A 19223-nucleotide genomic window follows, 5' to 3' on the forward strand; every position below is an offset into this window, starting at 1 on the left:
ACAGTTCAAAAGATAGATGCTAGAAAAATGGATATAGTGGTCCATGAAAAGAAGGCAAAAGTAACTTTGATCACTGAAATCACCGCATCCACTGACTACAGTGTCGTGCATAGAGAGAGAGACACAAAGTCATAAAATATCAGGATCTGCAGAGAGAAACAAGAGCAATATGGAAGAAAGATACCCCGACGGTTCAATAGTAGTAGGAGTAATGAGTCTTATAAAAAAGAATCTACAACCATATTTAGATATGCTACCAATACATGTAACTCCGTACGAATTAAAGGAGTCATTACTAGACACATTGCAGGTGCTGCAAAGAGCACTTCTGGCTGACAGCAAAGATTGAAACAATACTAATTTAGTGAACTTTAATAGTATTTTGAATTAGGAATGGGGTCCATTCCCGTCATGGTATTAGAAACTCAAAAGATCTGGAGAAATTAAAAAAGAGTTTACAGTCGGAATTGTCTGAAATGAGGAAAGATAAAGAACTAGTTGTGTTACTGCAAAAATCCTTGAAACTGATATATATATATATATATATATATATATATATATATATATATATATATATATATATATATATATATATAGTTAGGAGGATGGGCAAACCCCCCGCACACATTGGGGGGTGTGGGGGAATAGCCCCCCCACCTAAGTGGGTTTTATTTACAACAATGTGTGTTTTGTTGTAGTTTGCACAAGTGTTTACTTGCTCTGGAAAAATTCAAAGTTCAGCTATTTCATTTTCACTATTTTTGTCTCATAAAAATGAAATTCAATTATATGATGTTTAGAGTATTAGTAGATCCGTATATATATATTTATATATATATATATATATATATATATACACACATATCATAGACCACATCACTGTTTGGCCCTCAGAAACCTCCAGTGGCTTGAACTACCTCCATACTCCCAACTTCTTATTATCCACAATCTAATAAACAAACCAAATGACTGTCCATCTCTAACGAACTTTGTACAACAATATAACCCACCCAGAAGTTTCCACACTTCTGACAAAGACTTTCTACATATTTCAAAAGCTAATAACTCTGCAGGGTGTTCCCTCTACTCTAATCAAGTGTCAAAAACCTGAAACTCTGTACCCTTAACAGTAAGGCAGGACTGCTCACTAAAGTCAATGACAGCTAAAGTCTCACTTACTCAACTCCTGGGTCTGGAAATGTGCAGCACCAGGTTAGCACATCACTTCTCTTCAGCCTCATCCTTGCTGAACTCCCTCCATATCCTCCTCCTACCTGTCCTGTAACTCTCTCTCTTCCCCTTTCATTATTCTCATTCACCCTCAGCTTCCTCTGTCTTCTGTTTCTCGACTCTAGCTGCCTCACCACTGTACCTTTTAATGACATATTGTTTACATGTAATTCTCCATCTTTTGAAAAATGTCGTAATGACTATTGTATGTTATTGCCTTTCAAAGGTTAATGTCACTGTGTCAATTACTGTTGTTTGTCCACTGGAGCCTTTCTCCCCAGGTCCTCACTAAAAATGGGTCCTGTGCCCAGTTGGATTGTCCCAGTAAACAAAAGCAATAAATAAATATAGTTAATTGGCTTTAGCTTGTCCTTGAAAATTGCAGTGTACCCCCAATGGCATTCCAACCTCAACACCTGTTTCCTGTGACTACAGTACTCATGGTCATGCCAAGACTGATGCATGCCAGTACAGGAATTATGAACATGAAATTGGGCAAACAAGTCCAAAGCCTCTGTGATACCTAAGTTCTAGGCAACCACTAGGTGGTCTATGACATTAGAACTGTGCGCTCATGAAGGGAGGTCTCAAGCACGGACTTTAGGTCACAGTCTCTACCATTTGTTAGATTTCTGTACTCAGACAGCTTCAAACATGGTTTTCTCACTAGATGGGGAACAGAAAATCAAAGTGGACTTGGTGTTACTCACTCCAAGTAAATGGCTCATCAGTCAAAGATCCCCAAACCAGAACCCTTCAAAATCACTCTGAAGGAAGTGACCTACAATGGTGAGTCCCATAATATGGATACTGAATTCCTGTAAATCTGCACTTAACATGTATTAAGTCCAAGATTATCTTTTCACAGAATATTCCCTTCTTCTCCAAGTTATAGTGATCTCAGGGCTGGTATATGTAAGTTCATGGTGAGTGGACAAGCTTGCCCCCTAGATCAGGGGGTTGCAGGGGCTCTCCCCAGAAGAAAAGTTTAAAGCAAAAGAGCAATGTTCAATATTCGCTCTTCTCCTGTAGTTTTGGCCTTTTTTTTTTTTTTTGGCATATTAAGACTCAGCAGTCTAATGAATCTTTTACAGTAGGCAGAAGAGGCAACCACTTGAGTAAACCAGCTACTTGCATAATTTCTAGAAATTAATTGGAAGGGTCACTGATTCACCTTCAACCCAGTGTTGAAGTCATACAAAACTAACTAAACATTTTTGATGCAGACAGCTTTGAAGTCATGAGCAAGTCTACATCATCTTGCAGAAATAATTTCACACCACCTGGTGAATGAAAAATGAGGAACAATCTATACTTTACTTTTATACCCAGGGAATACTTAAAGGTGATGCTTTGTTCACAAAAAAATGTCACTTTAAAATGTCAGAAATAGAAGCTGCCCCTTTCTTTTCTTGCATAGTCTGGGAAATGAAATATCAGATATCCATGGAGGGAGAGAGGCACCTAAATAAGAAGGTATATTATCATCCATCTATACCTCCACTAGGAGTGTGAGATGAGGATTTAGCAACAGATAGGAAACTACACCTCACATTATCTAGATTAAGCTTACATCTGTATACAGTCCCTGTATGAAACCAGTGAAACACAGATTTATCTGTGATGACAAGAAGACTCCCTGGGTAGCTCTTGCAGATAAGGTGGTCATCTATGTAGCAAAGATTTCACTCCAGGGTAGCAATGGGTTACCAAAATGTAATCAGAATACTAGTCATTGAGAGCCTTGGAATATCCAGGCACATAACCCAGTAAAAATACTGCATGGAACCCAAGTGGGCACAAAAAGGTGAACTGCCAGGCAGTGTGCATCTCCCCCCTGCCATTCATTACACATGAGCAAGATTTCAAAGTATTTAAACTTCACCAAAACCAGCGTTCCCTTATCATCTGATGAGCATAATCCACTATTTTCAAGGATACCACTATGGCCTCAGATGTGGTAGCGCTAATTCTAATTCAACCACTTTATGCACAACAGCAACTAACTCAAGTAGCCATTGTCAGTCAAGCATTCTAAAGTCATGGGTCAGTGGAAAGAACTGATGAAATAAAATGCATAACCTTTTTTTGATGGCATATATACATATAAAGCTCCAACAGGCAGATGCAGAGAAAAGGTACACACACTGTGGACTTCTAGGCCTACACTGCAGAAATAAGCAGCACAGTTCAGAAAATTTCAGAAATGTATTTCATGTATTACCCATTTCTGTATATCATTAGTCTTTGACATTTCTTCTAAACTCCATAATATGTGATTTGTGGCACAGAAGTTAAAGTCCTGACATGTTACAGGTTCCATTTGAGATGTATTAATGGCTTTACAGCTCTACTTTGCATTTACATAGTCGCTATGCTAAATTTGCTGCAAAGTCCGCAGTTGCACTTTATTGGTAACACACCAGTAACTTGATATGTTTGTGTTTATGTGCTGTGTGTATGTGTGTGAGCATCATACATAGGTGTGCATATAATGTGGTGTATTATGATTCGTTCTGTGATCATAATTGACATGTAGTTGATGGAGAACTGATTATGCATCGAAATCAGTGAAAATACAAGCTAAGCACTAGTTTCACACTAGATAATAAATTACTCACTGACTGTTAATTCTTTTTATGGGCAGTCAGTTATGTCAGACATTAGGTTTTCATACTTATAATTCCTTAGAAAAATAATATTAATGCAAACTCTGTTGCCGATTACTTTTCAAGACCTTTTTTCTGAAGCAAAGAAACTGATTGCTTTGTCGCTGATTATTTAACAGTAGCAGCAGCATTACATGCTTCACCAGCTTACAAAGCCAGTAAAACCCTTTGCGATTCAACGCAGATAGCCAGTAATGTCAGACATTAGAGTTTCATACTCCTTGTTCTGCAGAAAAAAATACTGACACATAGTCTATTACTGTGTTAGCTTTTTAAGTTTTTTTTTTCTTAAGCAAAGAAATTCACAGACATGCCACTGCCTGTATGACAGCTGCAGTGTGAAATTCTTTACCAGTTTTCAAAGCCAGTAAAACAGTTTGTGCTTGAACACTTTCCTTTTTTTTTGCTATAACCAGTAGTACATAGGGCAGATATAGCTCCATGTTCCACAAAGAATCATGATTGGGTCTGTGATCATAACCCTTAGTTATGTGTTCTCGACATGGATGTCAAGAGTCACCTCGGGGTTATATTCAGAGACAAGATCATAATCTTCAGTATTATGTTTGCAAGACAAAAATGTCAAGATTGCTTCTCAGCTTTTTGGCTAAGATGATGTGTAGGCAGTGCAGTACTTAAAAGCTTTTTAAGTTGTGAAAATCCTTTGGATGCTGTTCTGCAGTGGTGTTATTGTGCTCTAATAAGAGACTACAGCTTAATGGCGAAGGTGCTTAGCAAAACTCTGTTAAGGTGCTTAACACTGTTGACTTTTCTTGAATTCTGAATGTATTTGTTGAACCTTATGCAACGCAAATGTTTTTTTTATCTTTAAATAAGTACACATTTGCAATCACTTTTATTATGTACTGAAGTGTGAAATAATCATCTATTTTTCACTGCTTTGTGTGTCTATCAGTTTAGATCATATTGGTTAATATAATACTGTATTCACATGATAAGTAACAGTGCTTATGACTGGCTACTTCTCAGTGTTTACAGAAACAGAGGTTATGAACACATGAACAGTTGCACATATGAACTGCTGTATCTCACATTCATTCTTGATGCAAAAGCCAGAAAAAAAACTGCTGTTCATATAATGTACACCTGTACTAAGACTGAGGGTCCTATATGTGAAGGATATTTTAACCCTTTCAATCTACATGAAGGAGTACTTTATAGGATATCACTTCAAATATGCTCTGCTTTTGCTGCAATATTTACTCATCATGATTTCTTTAAGGAAAACTCCACCTTAGAACTTAAAGAACATGCTTTCTTCGTTGTATCTTTATTTTCTGAGCTATTTTAATGTCTCAAAATCACTCCAAATGCTTCTTTTACAATTTTAATGTTTCCAACAAAATGGCAGATGATGTGGCCTGCCTTGGTAACGTGATCTTTTTTTCTTGCTTTCATTCTTTCTTCCCAGAATACAATTCAAATCCACTTTATATGAGTCATGATAGACATAAGGAAATGGTGTTGTTTTCTCATGCTATTAAAATATAATGACAGGACTATGAAGCATTGTCATCTAACACACCTTCTGTAACACAGCTACTTCTATGTTTCCCTGACTGACCCTCATTTATGTGTCTGTCAGAGCTTGTTCTATGCTGTAAATAGCTACGGCCAGCAAAACAAAGTAGATAAATAGCAGACTTTTGTAAATGGATTCTTTTGTAGTTCTATGGTGAATATGTAGATACTTTACAAGAAAAAATATTTTCTGACTTTTCTCTAAATGTCACAGAAATCCTTGATACTACATTTAAGTTATCTTAATGTATAAACTATTACAAATAACCAACATTTAAAGCTTAGCATTTCAATACTGTGTTGCTGTTTATGTAAATTTGTCAGAAGAGGTGATAACTGCCTTTAAACCCCTGATTGATCTAATTGCTTTGTTTTGCAATGAAAGGGAAGTGTTCAGTTCTCCTCCTCTCTACAGTAGGAACAGTGGAAAACAGTTCTACACCTTTCTGTCTTTCTTTATAGCAGCTGCTTTGTTCCTGACATTTGCTGGATTAATTGCCCATCTAAGACTGACAGCAGTACCTGACAAGATAAACTACCAATTGATTTGTATGTCTGTATGGTATGTCATGCAGGCAGGGCAGAGACAAATTCCTCTGCAAAGTATGTGAGAAGTTAAGCTTAGAAAAGTAGGTGGGCTTTCCCCTACTTTGATATGAAAGCAAGGAAATGAAAGTTTTAAAAAGTACAAGCAAGTTTCTGTAACCTACATGAGACCAGAACTGTATTGTAGGGAGAAATGAAACCTAAAGATTGAGTTAAACTTTAGGAGAAAGTGGAGTTTTCCTTTAAGTTCCAGGGCATCATCCTGATAATACTAGCAGAATGAGCCAGTTGTTTTTTTCAGGTCTACTTGTCAAATGAAAGTTATTGACATTAAAGACAATACCAATTCTGTGACTGCAAAAAACAAAATAAATAAATAAAGAAAACATAATTATTTGTAGCATTTTGATCAGAAAGGGGAGAAAGGCAATATAGGTCATTAGTAACATACAGTACATTAAGTGAATGGTAGTACTTTATGAATTATGTGGGCTGTATGAAGTTGGTATTCTTAGTCAATTACAAAGTATGGAAGTTGAATGCAATCTGCCTTGTATACTTTGCAAGAAGGTTCTGATTCATAGACTTGCTGCCTAGAACCACCACTGAGTACTTTTGCCAGTGAGATTTGAAGCACCACAAGTGGGTGGAGTCTATGTAAATGACCATCCCAGCATTTACCGAGATGGAGAACTTGCATAGTGTAGGACGTGTGGATGTCCAAATTCTGAAAGTGCCGGGCAAGGTAAACGTCCAAAGGCATAACAATTCTGTACCCTTCAGTGGAGGGAACCTGTGCCAGGTGAAGTGGAGCCACTTCATCCTGTACATATACCTGATGGCCATGTTGCATATGATTGGGAGTTTATGACTCTGTGTTTGTGTATGTGTGTGTGTGTGTGTGTGTGTGTGTGTGTGTGTGTGTGTGTGTGTGTGTGGGTAACTGTATGTCACTATTTATGTGAGAGCACCAGGGCATTGTCTGAGTTGGTCTATGAGTTCTTCTTCTTCTTTCGGCTTCTCATGTTAGGGTTCGTCACAGCAGATCCATCGTTTCCATTTCTTCCTGTCCTCTGCATCTTGCTCTGTCACACCAACCACCTGCATGTCCTCTCTCACCACATCCATAAACCTTATCTTAGGCCTTCCTCTTTTCCTGTTACCTGGCAGCTTCATCCTTAGCATCTTTCTCCCAATATACTCTGCATCCTTCCTCAGCACATGTCCAAACCAACGTAATCTTGCCTCTCTGGCTTTGTCTCCAAACCTTCCAACCTGGGCTGACCCTCTAATATACTTATTCCTAATCCTGTCCACCCTCGTCACACCCAATGCAAATCTTAACATCTTCAACTCTGCCACGTCAAGCTCTGACTCCTGCCATTTGTCAGTGCCACTGTCTCCAACCCATATAACATAGCTGGTCTCACTACCCTCTTGTAGACCTTCCCTTTCACTCTTACTGGTACTCATGTGTCACAAATCACTCCTGACACTCTTCTCCACCCACTCCATCCTGCCTGTACTCTCTTCTTCACCTCTCTTCCACACTCACCATTACTCTGAACTGTTGATTCCAAGTATTTAAACTCATCCACCTTCGCCACCTCTACTCCCTGCATCCTCACCATTCCTCTATCCTCCCTCTCATTCACACACATATATTCTATCTTAGTCCTACTGACCTTCATTCCTCTTCTCTCTAGATCATATCTCCACCTCTCCAGGGTCTCCTCCTCCTGTTCCCTATTCTCACTACAGATCACAGTGTCATCTGCAAACATCATACTCCATGGGGACTCCTGTCTGATCGCATATGTCAACCTGTCTATCACCATTGCAAATAACAAAGGGCTTAGAGCTGATCCTTGATGTAATCCCACCTCCACCTTAAACGTATCCATCACTCCCACCGCAGACCTCACCGCTGTCACACTACCCTTGTACATATCCTGTACCACTCTTACATACTTCTCTGACACTCCCGACTTCCTCATACAATACCACAACTCCTCTCTAGGCACCTTGTCATATGCTTTCTCTAAATCCACGAAGACACAATGCAACACCTTCTGACCTTCTCTGTACTTCTCCATCAACACTCTCAGAGCAAACATCGCATCTGTAGTACTCTTTCCTGGCATGAAACCATACTGCTGATCACTAATCATCACCTCCCTTCTTAACCTAGCTTCCACTACTCTTTCCCATAACTTCATGCTGATCAATTTAATCCCTCTGTAGTTACTACAGCTCTGTACATCACCCTTATTCTTAAAAATCGGTACCAAAACACTTTTTCTCCATTCCTCAGGCATCCTCTCACTTTCCAAGATTTAATTAAACAATCTAGTTAAAAACTTCACTGCCATTTCACCTAAACATGGTCTATGAGTGTTTTTGTGTAAATGGTGATTAGCTCTTTTGAGTGTCAATATGTGTGTATGTGTGTGTGTGTGTGTGTGTGTGTGTGTGTGTGTGTGTGTGTGTGTGTGTGTGTGTCCATCCTCAGACAGGGCAGGGGGGGGAGGTCAATGCTTATCTATGGTTCTCTTTAATATCTGCCCTAAATGGTAGTGCAGGAGGTAGGTTTTCCAATACATAGTTGTTCTGACTGCACAGTTGGGTGATTCACATTCATGCAAATTCAGAAGTAGTGATATGTTACCTTTTGGGAATGTTGATAACTATGAATCAGTAAATAGTAGTGTGGTGCAACTGAGTTCATCAGTGCAGGACAAGTTGCATTGCAATACTGCTTACTACAAATACCATCCTGAGTTCCTCTGGTCAAAATAAAAAAGTAATAATGTGTTCCTTGTCTTGGTTCCTTTGTAAAAACTGACAGGATAACTGCATGAATCCAATCTATGGACGGCAAAATAAACCTAAAATGAAAAAACAAAACAGGAAGTATAATTGAAGTTTAACTCAAGTAGTATTAAAACTGAAAGTAAATAATATAGAAATGAAATATAAACAAATGTGCAACTCAGTGATGCTTTACACTTGTACCTGACATTTTAACAGAAAAATGTCATACTGTCAGAGTGCACATAAGCAAATCCTTTAGACAAACGGTTCTGAAACATACCATTATGACAGTCATAAAACTAATGCCTGCACATTTTTCTACTTTGCATTACAGTGTAAGAATTCTGAATACCTGTTTTTGTACAGTAACTGCAAATATTTCCATGAAATAATGCACTATAATGTAGGCGTCTGTAATAAAAGAAAAATACTGGCTTTCAAACATATGTACATCTTAACAAAGAGCCACTGTTTTTATAATAAGTGTTTACCAACATTGCACGTTATATTTTGTCTTGCAAACCTTTTGTGCTTGACCACTAAGTGCTTGCCAGTAGAATGGAAGTGGGATCTCTGTACATTAGAACTTTAACACACTAGATTTTGCTAAGAGATTTTATCTGTTTAATCATTTGATAACTGGGTCAGTGGACTTGTCTTGTAGATCATTTGTTGTCTCAGGAAGCAGAAGCAGGGACAAAGGTAGACTTGATCATATGGTCTCAACCATATGAATTTTGAGTTTCTGAAAACTGGATCAACTAGTGGGATCCAAACGCCACAGGTGACTAATAAGGAAACAGAGTAATTTATTCCTGACACTACTTTCTGGGTACAGCTGAGGAGAGTTCCAGTCCTTCTGAAGTGTTGCTAATTGCAATATAAATGGATTCATGGGAATATGATTAATATTAATAAATATTATTATTTTTGTTAGTGGTGAGCACTAAAGTAAGCATACACCATTCAGCTATCCTGAGTATCAAATCATACATGTTCCTCAGACATTTATTCATTCATTTATTCACACTTTCACTTATTCTCTGATATCCACTTTATCCTTTTCAGGGTTGTTAGTCAGCCAAGCCTGTCTCAGCTAACAATGGATGTAAAGCAATTATCAAGTCCTGGACAGGATGCCAGTCCATCAGAGGGTGCACGTGCAAATTTGCGTGCACACACGCACACATGCACATACATGGACACCTGCAGGCAGTTTAGAGGATTACCAGTATATTAATTCATGCCACATGTTGCACTTGAATCTAAAATCATCTGATGAGCATACATTTCAACAGTATGTACTGTATTCAGATGGAGTGTAGGACAACATGTGATGGAAGTAGAGCTATTTGCATCATTCCGTTTCATCTGACCAGTCTGCAGTACATTTTTGTCAGTAGTGATTGTCAATTAAGCAGTCTTGATGAGTGATGCATGGAAATCAGTACAATTTCAGAAGGACTGAAACTCTCCTTAAGTCAACAGGGGATGATCCAACATTATGAAGTACGACTAACTGAAATGTTCGGAATGCCATTGGATCACCTGTTTGTTAATTCGGAAAGATGGGCCCTGAAGCCTGTTATTGAGAATTGCAAGGGCAGGGCTTAGAAGTAGCAATTTGTGATAGAAACCAGTGAATGAACATCTCTTTTTTTAAAATGTAGTGTTGTTTGCAAATGCATGCAACTCAGAATAAAAGCAGCACCCGTTATTTCTTCTAGAAGTCTTTCAAAAAACATACCTTTTTTAAGTCTCTCTGCCAACAAAAATCCTTTCAGAATATTAATAAGCCAAAACTGAAACAATATCTGACATATAAATGCGTTACTGTATCTAAGCTTAACACTTTGCATACTTTGAATTTTAACCCAATAAGGCATCAGGGGCATTTAAAATGTTGTGAAGGTTATAATGTTTCCACCAAAAACCTCACCCCATCACTTCAGAAATCACTGTACTCTAGCTTCTGCATTTCCATGAAAACATATACTGTTCACTTGGTGTTCTGCTGACTAGTGTACAATGTGCGCATCTCTTCTCAAGTGTATAGGTAGGTACATGTTGTACCAGAAAGTGTTAATCAGCTGTGAGAATTCATACTGTGTGCTAATTAAAGCATTCATTAGGATTCTTTGGGTTGAGAATATGTTTAATCGTGGTAAGATATAGACATTGTTCTAACACCTGATTTATATTTAATTTCAATGACATTGGGAGGAAGAATGTGAGAGAAAAATTAGTTCTGCGAGAAGCCGTGCATGCATAAACAGAAGAGTGTTCATAAGATTTTTCCTTGCTATTGTTGATGAAATTTGCTACCAGTGGTCTTACAAAAAAACACAGGGGAGATTAATTTAACAGTCAGTGACTTAGTAAGTAAAAAAGAATGAAAAAAAAATGTTACTTTTTATAGTGTTCTACTGGCCTTGTTCACAATCCGTATGGGAAGAAAATGTCAGTGTTTTTGTTCCATAGTGTATTATGTAAAACTGATCATGTTTTTTTCTGTTTTGAATGCCTCTGCTTTATTTTAAAGAATACCAATGTCTTTTACGACAGTGGCAGTCTTTCACGTGAGTAAACTGGCCAAAATAACCCTAGGGTCTCTTTTACTTATCTGTACTATAGCACCCAGCATGGTGTGGCACAGAATATTTAAAAGTAGTTAATGGCTTAGATCAAGCTACAAGTGACTGTTAGGAGAGATCTAGCTTTAAGTCCTTTAAGACCAGTAGAATGGCCAATTGTTGTATTGTGTGGCCTCTAGTGTGTACATTATCTATAAATAATATAACAAGTAATTGCATCTTAGCTTCTCAGTTTATTATTACTAATTACTGTGTGCTTTTCAGGATCAATTATCAGCAGACATGTACAACTTTGTGGCCAAAGAAATCGACTATGCAAACTATTTTCAGACAGTAAGTATTGGAATGTCCTTATTTCACTTTTTTTGCCACTGTTATTTTCCCGATATTTCCCTTTTATATCCATGTGCTTATTTAATTACAAAGTAAACCTTTACTGTGTCTGAAGTAACTAAAATGATCTTTTGAACTGTTTTTGCCAGCTAATAGAAGTGCAGGCTGAATACCACAGGAAGTCATTAGCACTTTTACAGAGTGTACTGCCTCAAATTAAAGCACAACAGGGTAAGTGTTTTTGACATCTGCGTTTCTTGAAATATCAAAAATCCTCCATTATTCATGTAATATTTCTACTAAGGTTATATCTGTTGAAATATCAGTCATGCATATACAGTGGATGTCTTCTGCATGTATAATGGCAGTGCTTGTATAGCAGTATTAACAGTTCGATTCCAATTCCGTCCAAGTATTTGCTCTAAAATGACAGCACCTATCCCTCCAGCTCATCACTTCTAACTCATAAATGTTTCTATTAGGCCTGAAATTTCTCCTTGTGAATATTCAGTGAGAATTCTGCTTCTTTCCTCCAAGTCTCTTTAGAGTCATTTTATAATGTTCTGAAGTAAGGTGGCTCGAATCATAGGTTCATAGATGTATGCAAGGCTAATGACCACTACAGCCTTCTCAAGGCTAGCCATGCATTCCAAATCTCTGACAAGTTCTGGTATCCTTGATAAGTGTAAGCAGGGGCTTGGGAGATGAAACACTTACAAGCAGGGGCCTGGGAGAGGAACCATTTACAAACTGCCTGTGTCCATTAGAGATATAGGTGCCAAGGCAGGGGTGAATTTCTTTTTCCCCATCCAGTTGTCTAAGTTGCACTTGAATTGGGTTAGGGAGGAACCCTGCTTCCCATGAATGGAAAGTAGATATGATAAAGACTTCTGCCTCACAGTCAAGGTTTTTTCCTAACCTGTAATCACTCTGTGCAGAGTTGGCATATTCCCCCCGCGTCTGACTGGATTTTCTTTGCATATTCTTATTTTTTTCACAATTATTCATGTGTACTGCATTTACTCTTGCCCTGTTGCCTGGTTCATGACTGAAAAGAGTCCATGATTGCTAGTTCCGTTACACAGTTGAAATTAATTAATTAAATTTAGAGAACAAGGAGAAATGTGGCCAACTTATAAGCCACAGAAAGTGCATTCAAACTAGTAGTTAGGGTGGCTGTTCAGGGCACAAACTATTAGGGGGCATGGCGGGCAATGCTGAGGGATTAGAAGTACAGTGTTGGCATTGCCTATAGTCGTTCATTCTTGCCTATTTAAATGAATGAAAGTGTGTGTTATTGGTTGGCTGGCTGGCTAACTGTAGCAAGGAGCTAATAGTCATTGCCACAGTGTATTGAAAATGGGGATTTTTTCGGGGGGAAGTACATCTTCAGTCTTTCAGGACTTTTGGGAGTATTTTTGGGGATTCTCAACTTAGGGTTGAGGGCTAGCTCAGGAAGCTATGACTGTAATTGCTATCATCTGTGAATATGTTTCTCAGCTGATGGGAAACAAAATTTATCTTTGAAGCCAGTGTAGTGAGTCATCTGGTCTCCTTTCACTGGTCATGTTGAAGGAATGCAGTTATTTGTTTGATAAATCCATTGTCAGTTTCAGATGCTTTATTGTTTCTTGCAGCTGAAATTTTTATGAAACAAATTGTGAGCATTAGTGTTGAACAGGGGTAAGCAATCCAAGATAATAGAGCCACATTTTGTTTGACCCCCACCGAGGACTAGTAGAGGGAATTATCTTGATACATTGACACCAATGCCTTATTTTTCAAATCTTTTTTTTCCCTTCTTTTTAACAGGCATTCTTGCAAACATGAGCAGATTAACTGACTGCAGTTAATGATAAATATAGCCACTAATAGAGCCCTGGTTATGACCCAAATGTCTTGAGCTTGATTAGTGACTCAGGTGCTACAGCCATCAGGTAAATGGGTGAAAAGGAGACACGTTTTCTTGGCTAGCCCACTCTGAAAGAGAGAGTGGCTTTCTTGCCTGCAGTCTGGCATGCCATTGGTAATGTGGCAGTGCCGTAATTATATTGCGGATTGCTGTTAAAAAGATTCAGCATAGAGGTGGGTCTGGAGCTAACTGGTGCTGCAGGTGACATCAGCAGCATCACCGAGTTAAGACAAGTATAAAATTCCTGAAGTGCAGGGCACTGCCTCCTGCTATACTTTATTCCACTTCCCCTTTCCAAAATGCCAATGGAACACTCCAAGGAGGAAGTAATATCATAGACACTAAGGTTAAAGTAAATAATTAGAGCAAACCTAGAGCAGTGGATGATCAGCAGGGGGGCATGTAAAGGGGGGGGGGTCAAAATATTCATTTTACAAATATGGTCACTATGGTTAAAATATATGTGATATATCCAAGCATCCCATACATACCCCCCCCCCCACTATTTTTTGCCTGACACATGAGCATCTTATAAATGGGAGAAGTCAGAATTTTTTGAAGGTTGCTCTGGCAATGCAATGTCACCAGCCTCTACCAGACAGGGATCACTGCAGGAAACACCCATGTAACCACTCTTCTCTCCCAGGGCAGGCACACCCATCCTTCCTGCAAATGCAACATTACCAGCCTCTATCAGGGATCACTGCAGGAAACACCCATGTAACCACTCTCCTTTCCCAAGACAGGCACACCCATCCTTTCTGCCAAAGCCTTAGATGCCTGAGATGCTAACTGAACCCAAGTCACCTGAGCGATACTCTGGGTCTTCTCTCTCTACATCACTGCACTGAAAGCTATACCAGATTGTGGTGACACCTCTTCTGTGAAAGAGCAAACATGATGTTGAGGCTCACTCAAAATCTGGTAGCCTATACAAACCTTCTTAGTTAAACACTGAAATCTTGAAAAGCTTAAATAGTAAGATACTGATGTTCTTCATGTTTCACTGTTGCAGTCATTACATTTGGGTAATCTGCTGGCAGGTTGCCCTCAGTCGGCCTGAATTCCAAAGTCTTGGGTCCTGCTTCAGTTGCTGTCTCTTCTTCCATGACGTCAGGTCATCAGGGGTATAAAACAATATAAAATAAAATCATATGTTTAAGTATCAGTAGCATGTTATGGGATTACTGAAACAGAAAATTATGTCGATTTCTGAATGTGTAGAAAATAAAGAATTGCAGGAATTATTGCATGCAGCAGAACAAGTTGGAAAGCATACTTTGCAATGTGGTTTTTATTCCTTAGAGGCCTCCTGCAGGGCTGCAGTTACTGGATCTGTGATTAGAAGGCATGCCTGGCTAAAAGAGCAAAATTTGCCTGATCATGTTAAAGCTAAATTGTTGGATGCACCTTTATAGCATGATACTCTGGTATTAAGGCAGAAGAGGTTTTAAAGAAAATGGAAGACAAAGCTAAGTCTATGAAAACTGTAAAAGACTTCTTACAAGTGCAGCCACCAAGATTCAGTAGACAATGGCGTACAAAAAATTGGTCCTTTCCTGTGTCCGACAGAGCTCCACAGGGCAAATCCAGGTGCCCTAAAGGTCCTAGATACCAATCACATGATTCTTACAGGTCAAAGCAATGGGGTGCCTCTTCCTCCAAATCTGGAGGAAATAAAACGCAACCCTACAGTAAACAGTCTCAATGACTTCCCTCTGCCATCACCAAGCACTTATCTTTTGGCAGCTCCCTTAGGGGGAAAATTAGCACTTTATGTTAAAAATTGGCAGTTAATAACCCAGGACCAGTGGGTATTAAACATATTATCCCAGGGATATAGATTCCACTTCCACACTCTGCCAATTCCAAATGGTTGGCCAGATCTGCCAAAAAATCAATGGGCAGAGGCACAGAAACAACTTATGTCCCTCATGGATATGGGGGCTATTCAGCCAGTGCCAGAACAGGAAAAAGGACAAGGGTTTTACTCAAGACTGTTCTTGGTACCCAGAAAAGACAAGGCCTGGCGTCCAATACTGGATATATCAATTTTGAACACATTCTTGGACATTTCAAAATTCAAAATGCTAACTTTGCAGCAGCTTCTGCCCATGCTGTGCAAGAACGCTTGGCTAGTGACTTTAGACTTAAAAGAGGCATACCTGCATATCCCAATAAGGGAATCGTGCAGAAGATACCTCCGTTTCAAGGCTGGCTTTATGCATTATGAATTCTCTGCACTGCCCTTTAGCTTATCTACTGCGCCCAAGGTCTTTACAAAGTGCCTGGCACCAGTAATTGCATTTTGCAGACAAAGAAGTATACAGATCTATCCTTACTTGGATGACTGTCTCATTCAAGCAGAGAATGAGGGCATTCTTCTTCAGCATCTGGCATTTGTGAAAAGGCTTCTAACATGCCTAGGGTACACAATAAATGAAAAGAAATCACAACTGGTACCCTCTCAAAAGATAACATTCCTGGGTGCAAGCTTGAATACAACTGCCCAGATGGCTTTCCTCATGCCAAACAAACAAAGGCAACTGACTATTTACTTCAAACAGATGGCAACAAAAACCCAGTTATCTGCAAGACAAATCTGCAGGCTTTGGGGTTCATGGCATCCTGCATTCTACTGATTCCATATGCAAGACTGCATATGAGGAAACTACAGTGGTACCTAAAAAGTTTATGGAGTCAACATTGTCACAGTCTGGAAACAATGATTCCTCTCATTCCCTGCCTACAACAAGAGTTTCTTTGGTGGGCAGAGGCATGTCACCAAACATGGGATGGTCTTTCACTCTATCCCCTGCCAGCCAAACCTTAACTACAGATGCATCAGACTATGCATGGGGGGCCCACCTGGCGGGAAGATGCATTCAGGGCATATGGACCCCAAAACCAATGCATCTGCATATCAACCAATAAGAGATGTTAGCTGTTCAAAATGCCCTGACAGCCTTCAAGGACTTACTTTATCCAGGACAACTACTGATAAAGTCGGACAACACCACGGTTATGTGGTACATAAACAAGCAGGGGGGCACACACTCATACCCCCTTTGCAGACTAGCCATGGCACTGTGGGACACAGCCTTGACTTACCAAGTACATCGTCCAGCTCAATTCCTGCCAGGAAAGCAAAATACTCTGGCAGATGACTTAAGCAGAAACCTTATGGACCCTCACGAGTGGAAACTGAATCCACAAGTCTTCAGCATGATAACAAAGAAATGGGGGAGCCCGGACATAGACCTATTTGCCTCTCCTCGGAATTATCAACTGGACAAATTCTGCACAAGGACTTATCACAGACAAGCATGGAAAGTGGATGCCCTATCCTTCAGTTGGAAAAACCTATCCATTTACGCCTTTCCTCCTCTGCCTCTTCTTCCCAACGTCTTACTAAAGGTCAGACAAGAAAAAACAAAAATGATACTAATTGCCCTGGACTGGCCCCTCCAACACTGGTATCCAATCCTAAGGAATATGCCTCAATTCCCAGCTTGGTACTTGCCTCATATACCTCACTTACTGTCTCAGCAAAACAATCAGATCCAGCACAGTCAGCTCCAAATACTGAACCTGGCAGCATGGCTGATCATGTAGTTATTCAAACAACACCTCTTAGTAAATCTGTGATTGATGTCATTTTGGAAGCCAGGAGGCCTAGTACTAGAAAATCTTATGCTGATAAATGGAAGAGATTCTGTGCTTGGAACCAAGTACAAGGAACTGACACAGCAGAGCCAAATATTCCTCAGATTTTACAATACTTGACTGAGATGCTTTTTTCATCAATAAAAATCCATGCCTCTTCTTCCCAAGGTCCTACTAAAGGTCAGGCAAGAAAAAACAAAAATTATACTAATTGCCCCGGAATGGCCCCGCCAACACTGATATCCAATCCTAAGGAATATGTCTCAATTCCCAGCTTGGTACTTGCCACAAATACCTCACTTGCTGTCTCAGCAAAACAATAAGATCCTGCACAATCAGCTCCAAACACTGAACCTGGCAGCATGGCTGATCATGTAGTTATTCAAACAACACCTCTCAGTAAATCTGTGACTGATGTCATTTTGGAAGCCAGGAGGCCTAGTACTAGAAAATCTTATGCTGATAAATGGAAGAGATTCTGTGCTTGGAACCAAGCACAAGGAACTGACACAGCAGAGCCAAATATTCCTCAGATTTTACAATACTTGACTGAGATGCTTGACAAAGGCCTATCTTTTTCATCAATAAAAATCCATGCCTCTGCCATCTCGGCTCATTACAACACAGAGCCACAGATCTTTTCTTACCATTTGCTAAAACAGTATCTTAGAGGGGCCAAACATTTAAGGCCTCCCAGAAGATCACCAATTCCTGCATGGGACCTCAGTTTTTTGTTGGAAAAGCTCACCCTGCCTCCATTTGAACCAGCTGCTACTGCAGATATAAAGTTTTTATCATGGAAAACAGCTTTGCTCCTGGCAATTACTTCAGCAAGAAGGGTTTCAGAGCTACAGGCTCTCATGGCTGTGGAGCCTTTTATCATATTTTACCCAGACAGGGTGTACCTCAGGACCAATCCTTCCTTTATGCCTAAGGTGGTTTCCAGTGTGGCTCTTAACCAAACTATTCATCTGCCAACTTTTTATCCAAATCCGCAGAACAAGGGGGAGCGAATTCTGCATTCCTTGGACATGCACAGACAACTAAGATTCGACTTAAGCAGGACTACAGCTCTAAGAAAAACTGAGCAGCTACTGGTGGCATTTGCTGCAGGATCAGAGGGAAAGGTTATTTCAAAGCAGACTATTTCAAAGTGGATAAGCCACTGCATTCGTTTCTGCAACTTACATCATGGTAAACCAGTGCCCAAGGGCATTAGGTCTCATTCCACCAGGGCTGCAGCTACATCAGCAGCTTTTCTCAGAGGGGTACCAACCAAAGACATTCTAGAAGCTGCTACTTGGAGTTCTGTTCATACTTTTACAAAGCATTATCATTTGCCTCTCTTCTCTAAGTCCAGGGCAGGCTTTGCCACTGCAGTTCTGCAGGGCCTTATAGCCGCCGCTAATGCTGTTTAGCTCCAGCCTCCCATCCATAGCTTTAGGATTCTACCCAAATGTAATGACTGCTCCAGTGAAACACGAAGAACATAGTACAGTTGTGTACACTTACCATAAATGTAGATGTTTGAGTGTATTCACTGTTGCAGTCCAGGTTACCTGCCCGCCATCCCCCTTTTATTCTGGAGTTTCTCTTTCCTTCACTATATTCTACAGCCTTTGTGGTGTATTTGCTTTTAGATGAAGGTAAAGTTTACGTTGTTGCATGTATGTATAGTTTATATATATTTTTGCTCCCCATTTGGGAGGCACCTGACATCTGGGGCAAGAAAAACTAAAGAAAATAGCATTGGCTGCCTGTTTTATACCCCTGACGACCTGACGTCATGGAAGAAGAGACAGCAACCGATGCAGGACCCAAGACTTTGGAATTCAGGCCGACTGAGGGCAACCTGCCACCAGATTACCCAAATGTAATGACTGCAACAGTGAATACACTCGAACATTTACATTTATG

At 39.7% G+C, this 19223-nt stretch overlaps 1 protein-coding gene across 7 annotated transcripts in view; it reads left to right on the forward strand.

Moving 5' to 3' along the window:
- Positions 1 to 19223, forward strand: part of ARHGAP44 (Rho GTPase activating protein 44) — a 1795121-nt gene that overhangs the window by 1106569 nt on the left and 669329 nt on the right. For all 7 annotated transcript variants that reach the window (XM_044068802.1, XM_044068796.1, XM_044068800.1 and 4 more), the window contains 2 exons: positions 11660 to 11728; positions 11878 to 11959. In XM_044068802.1, the coding sequence (XP_043924737.1) occupies positions 11660 to 11728; positions 11878 to 11959 (151 nt within the window). The remainder of the gene's footprint in view (positions 1 to 11659; positions 11729 to 11877; positions 11960 to 19223) is intronic.

The sequence above is a fragment of the Protopterus annectens genome, chromosome 4.part0, assembly GCF_019279795.1.
Source record: "Protopterus annectens isolate FY-2018-M chromosome 4.part0, PAN1.0, whole genome shotgun sequence".
Lineage (NCBI taxonomy): Eukaryota > Metazoa > Chordata > Ceratodontiformes > Protopteridae > Protopterus > Protopterus annectens.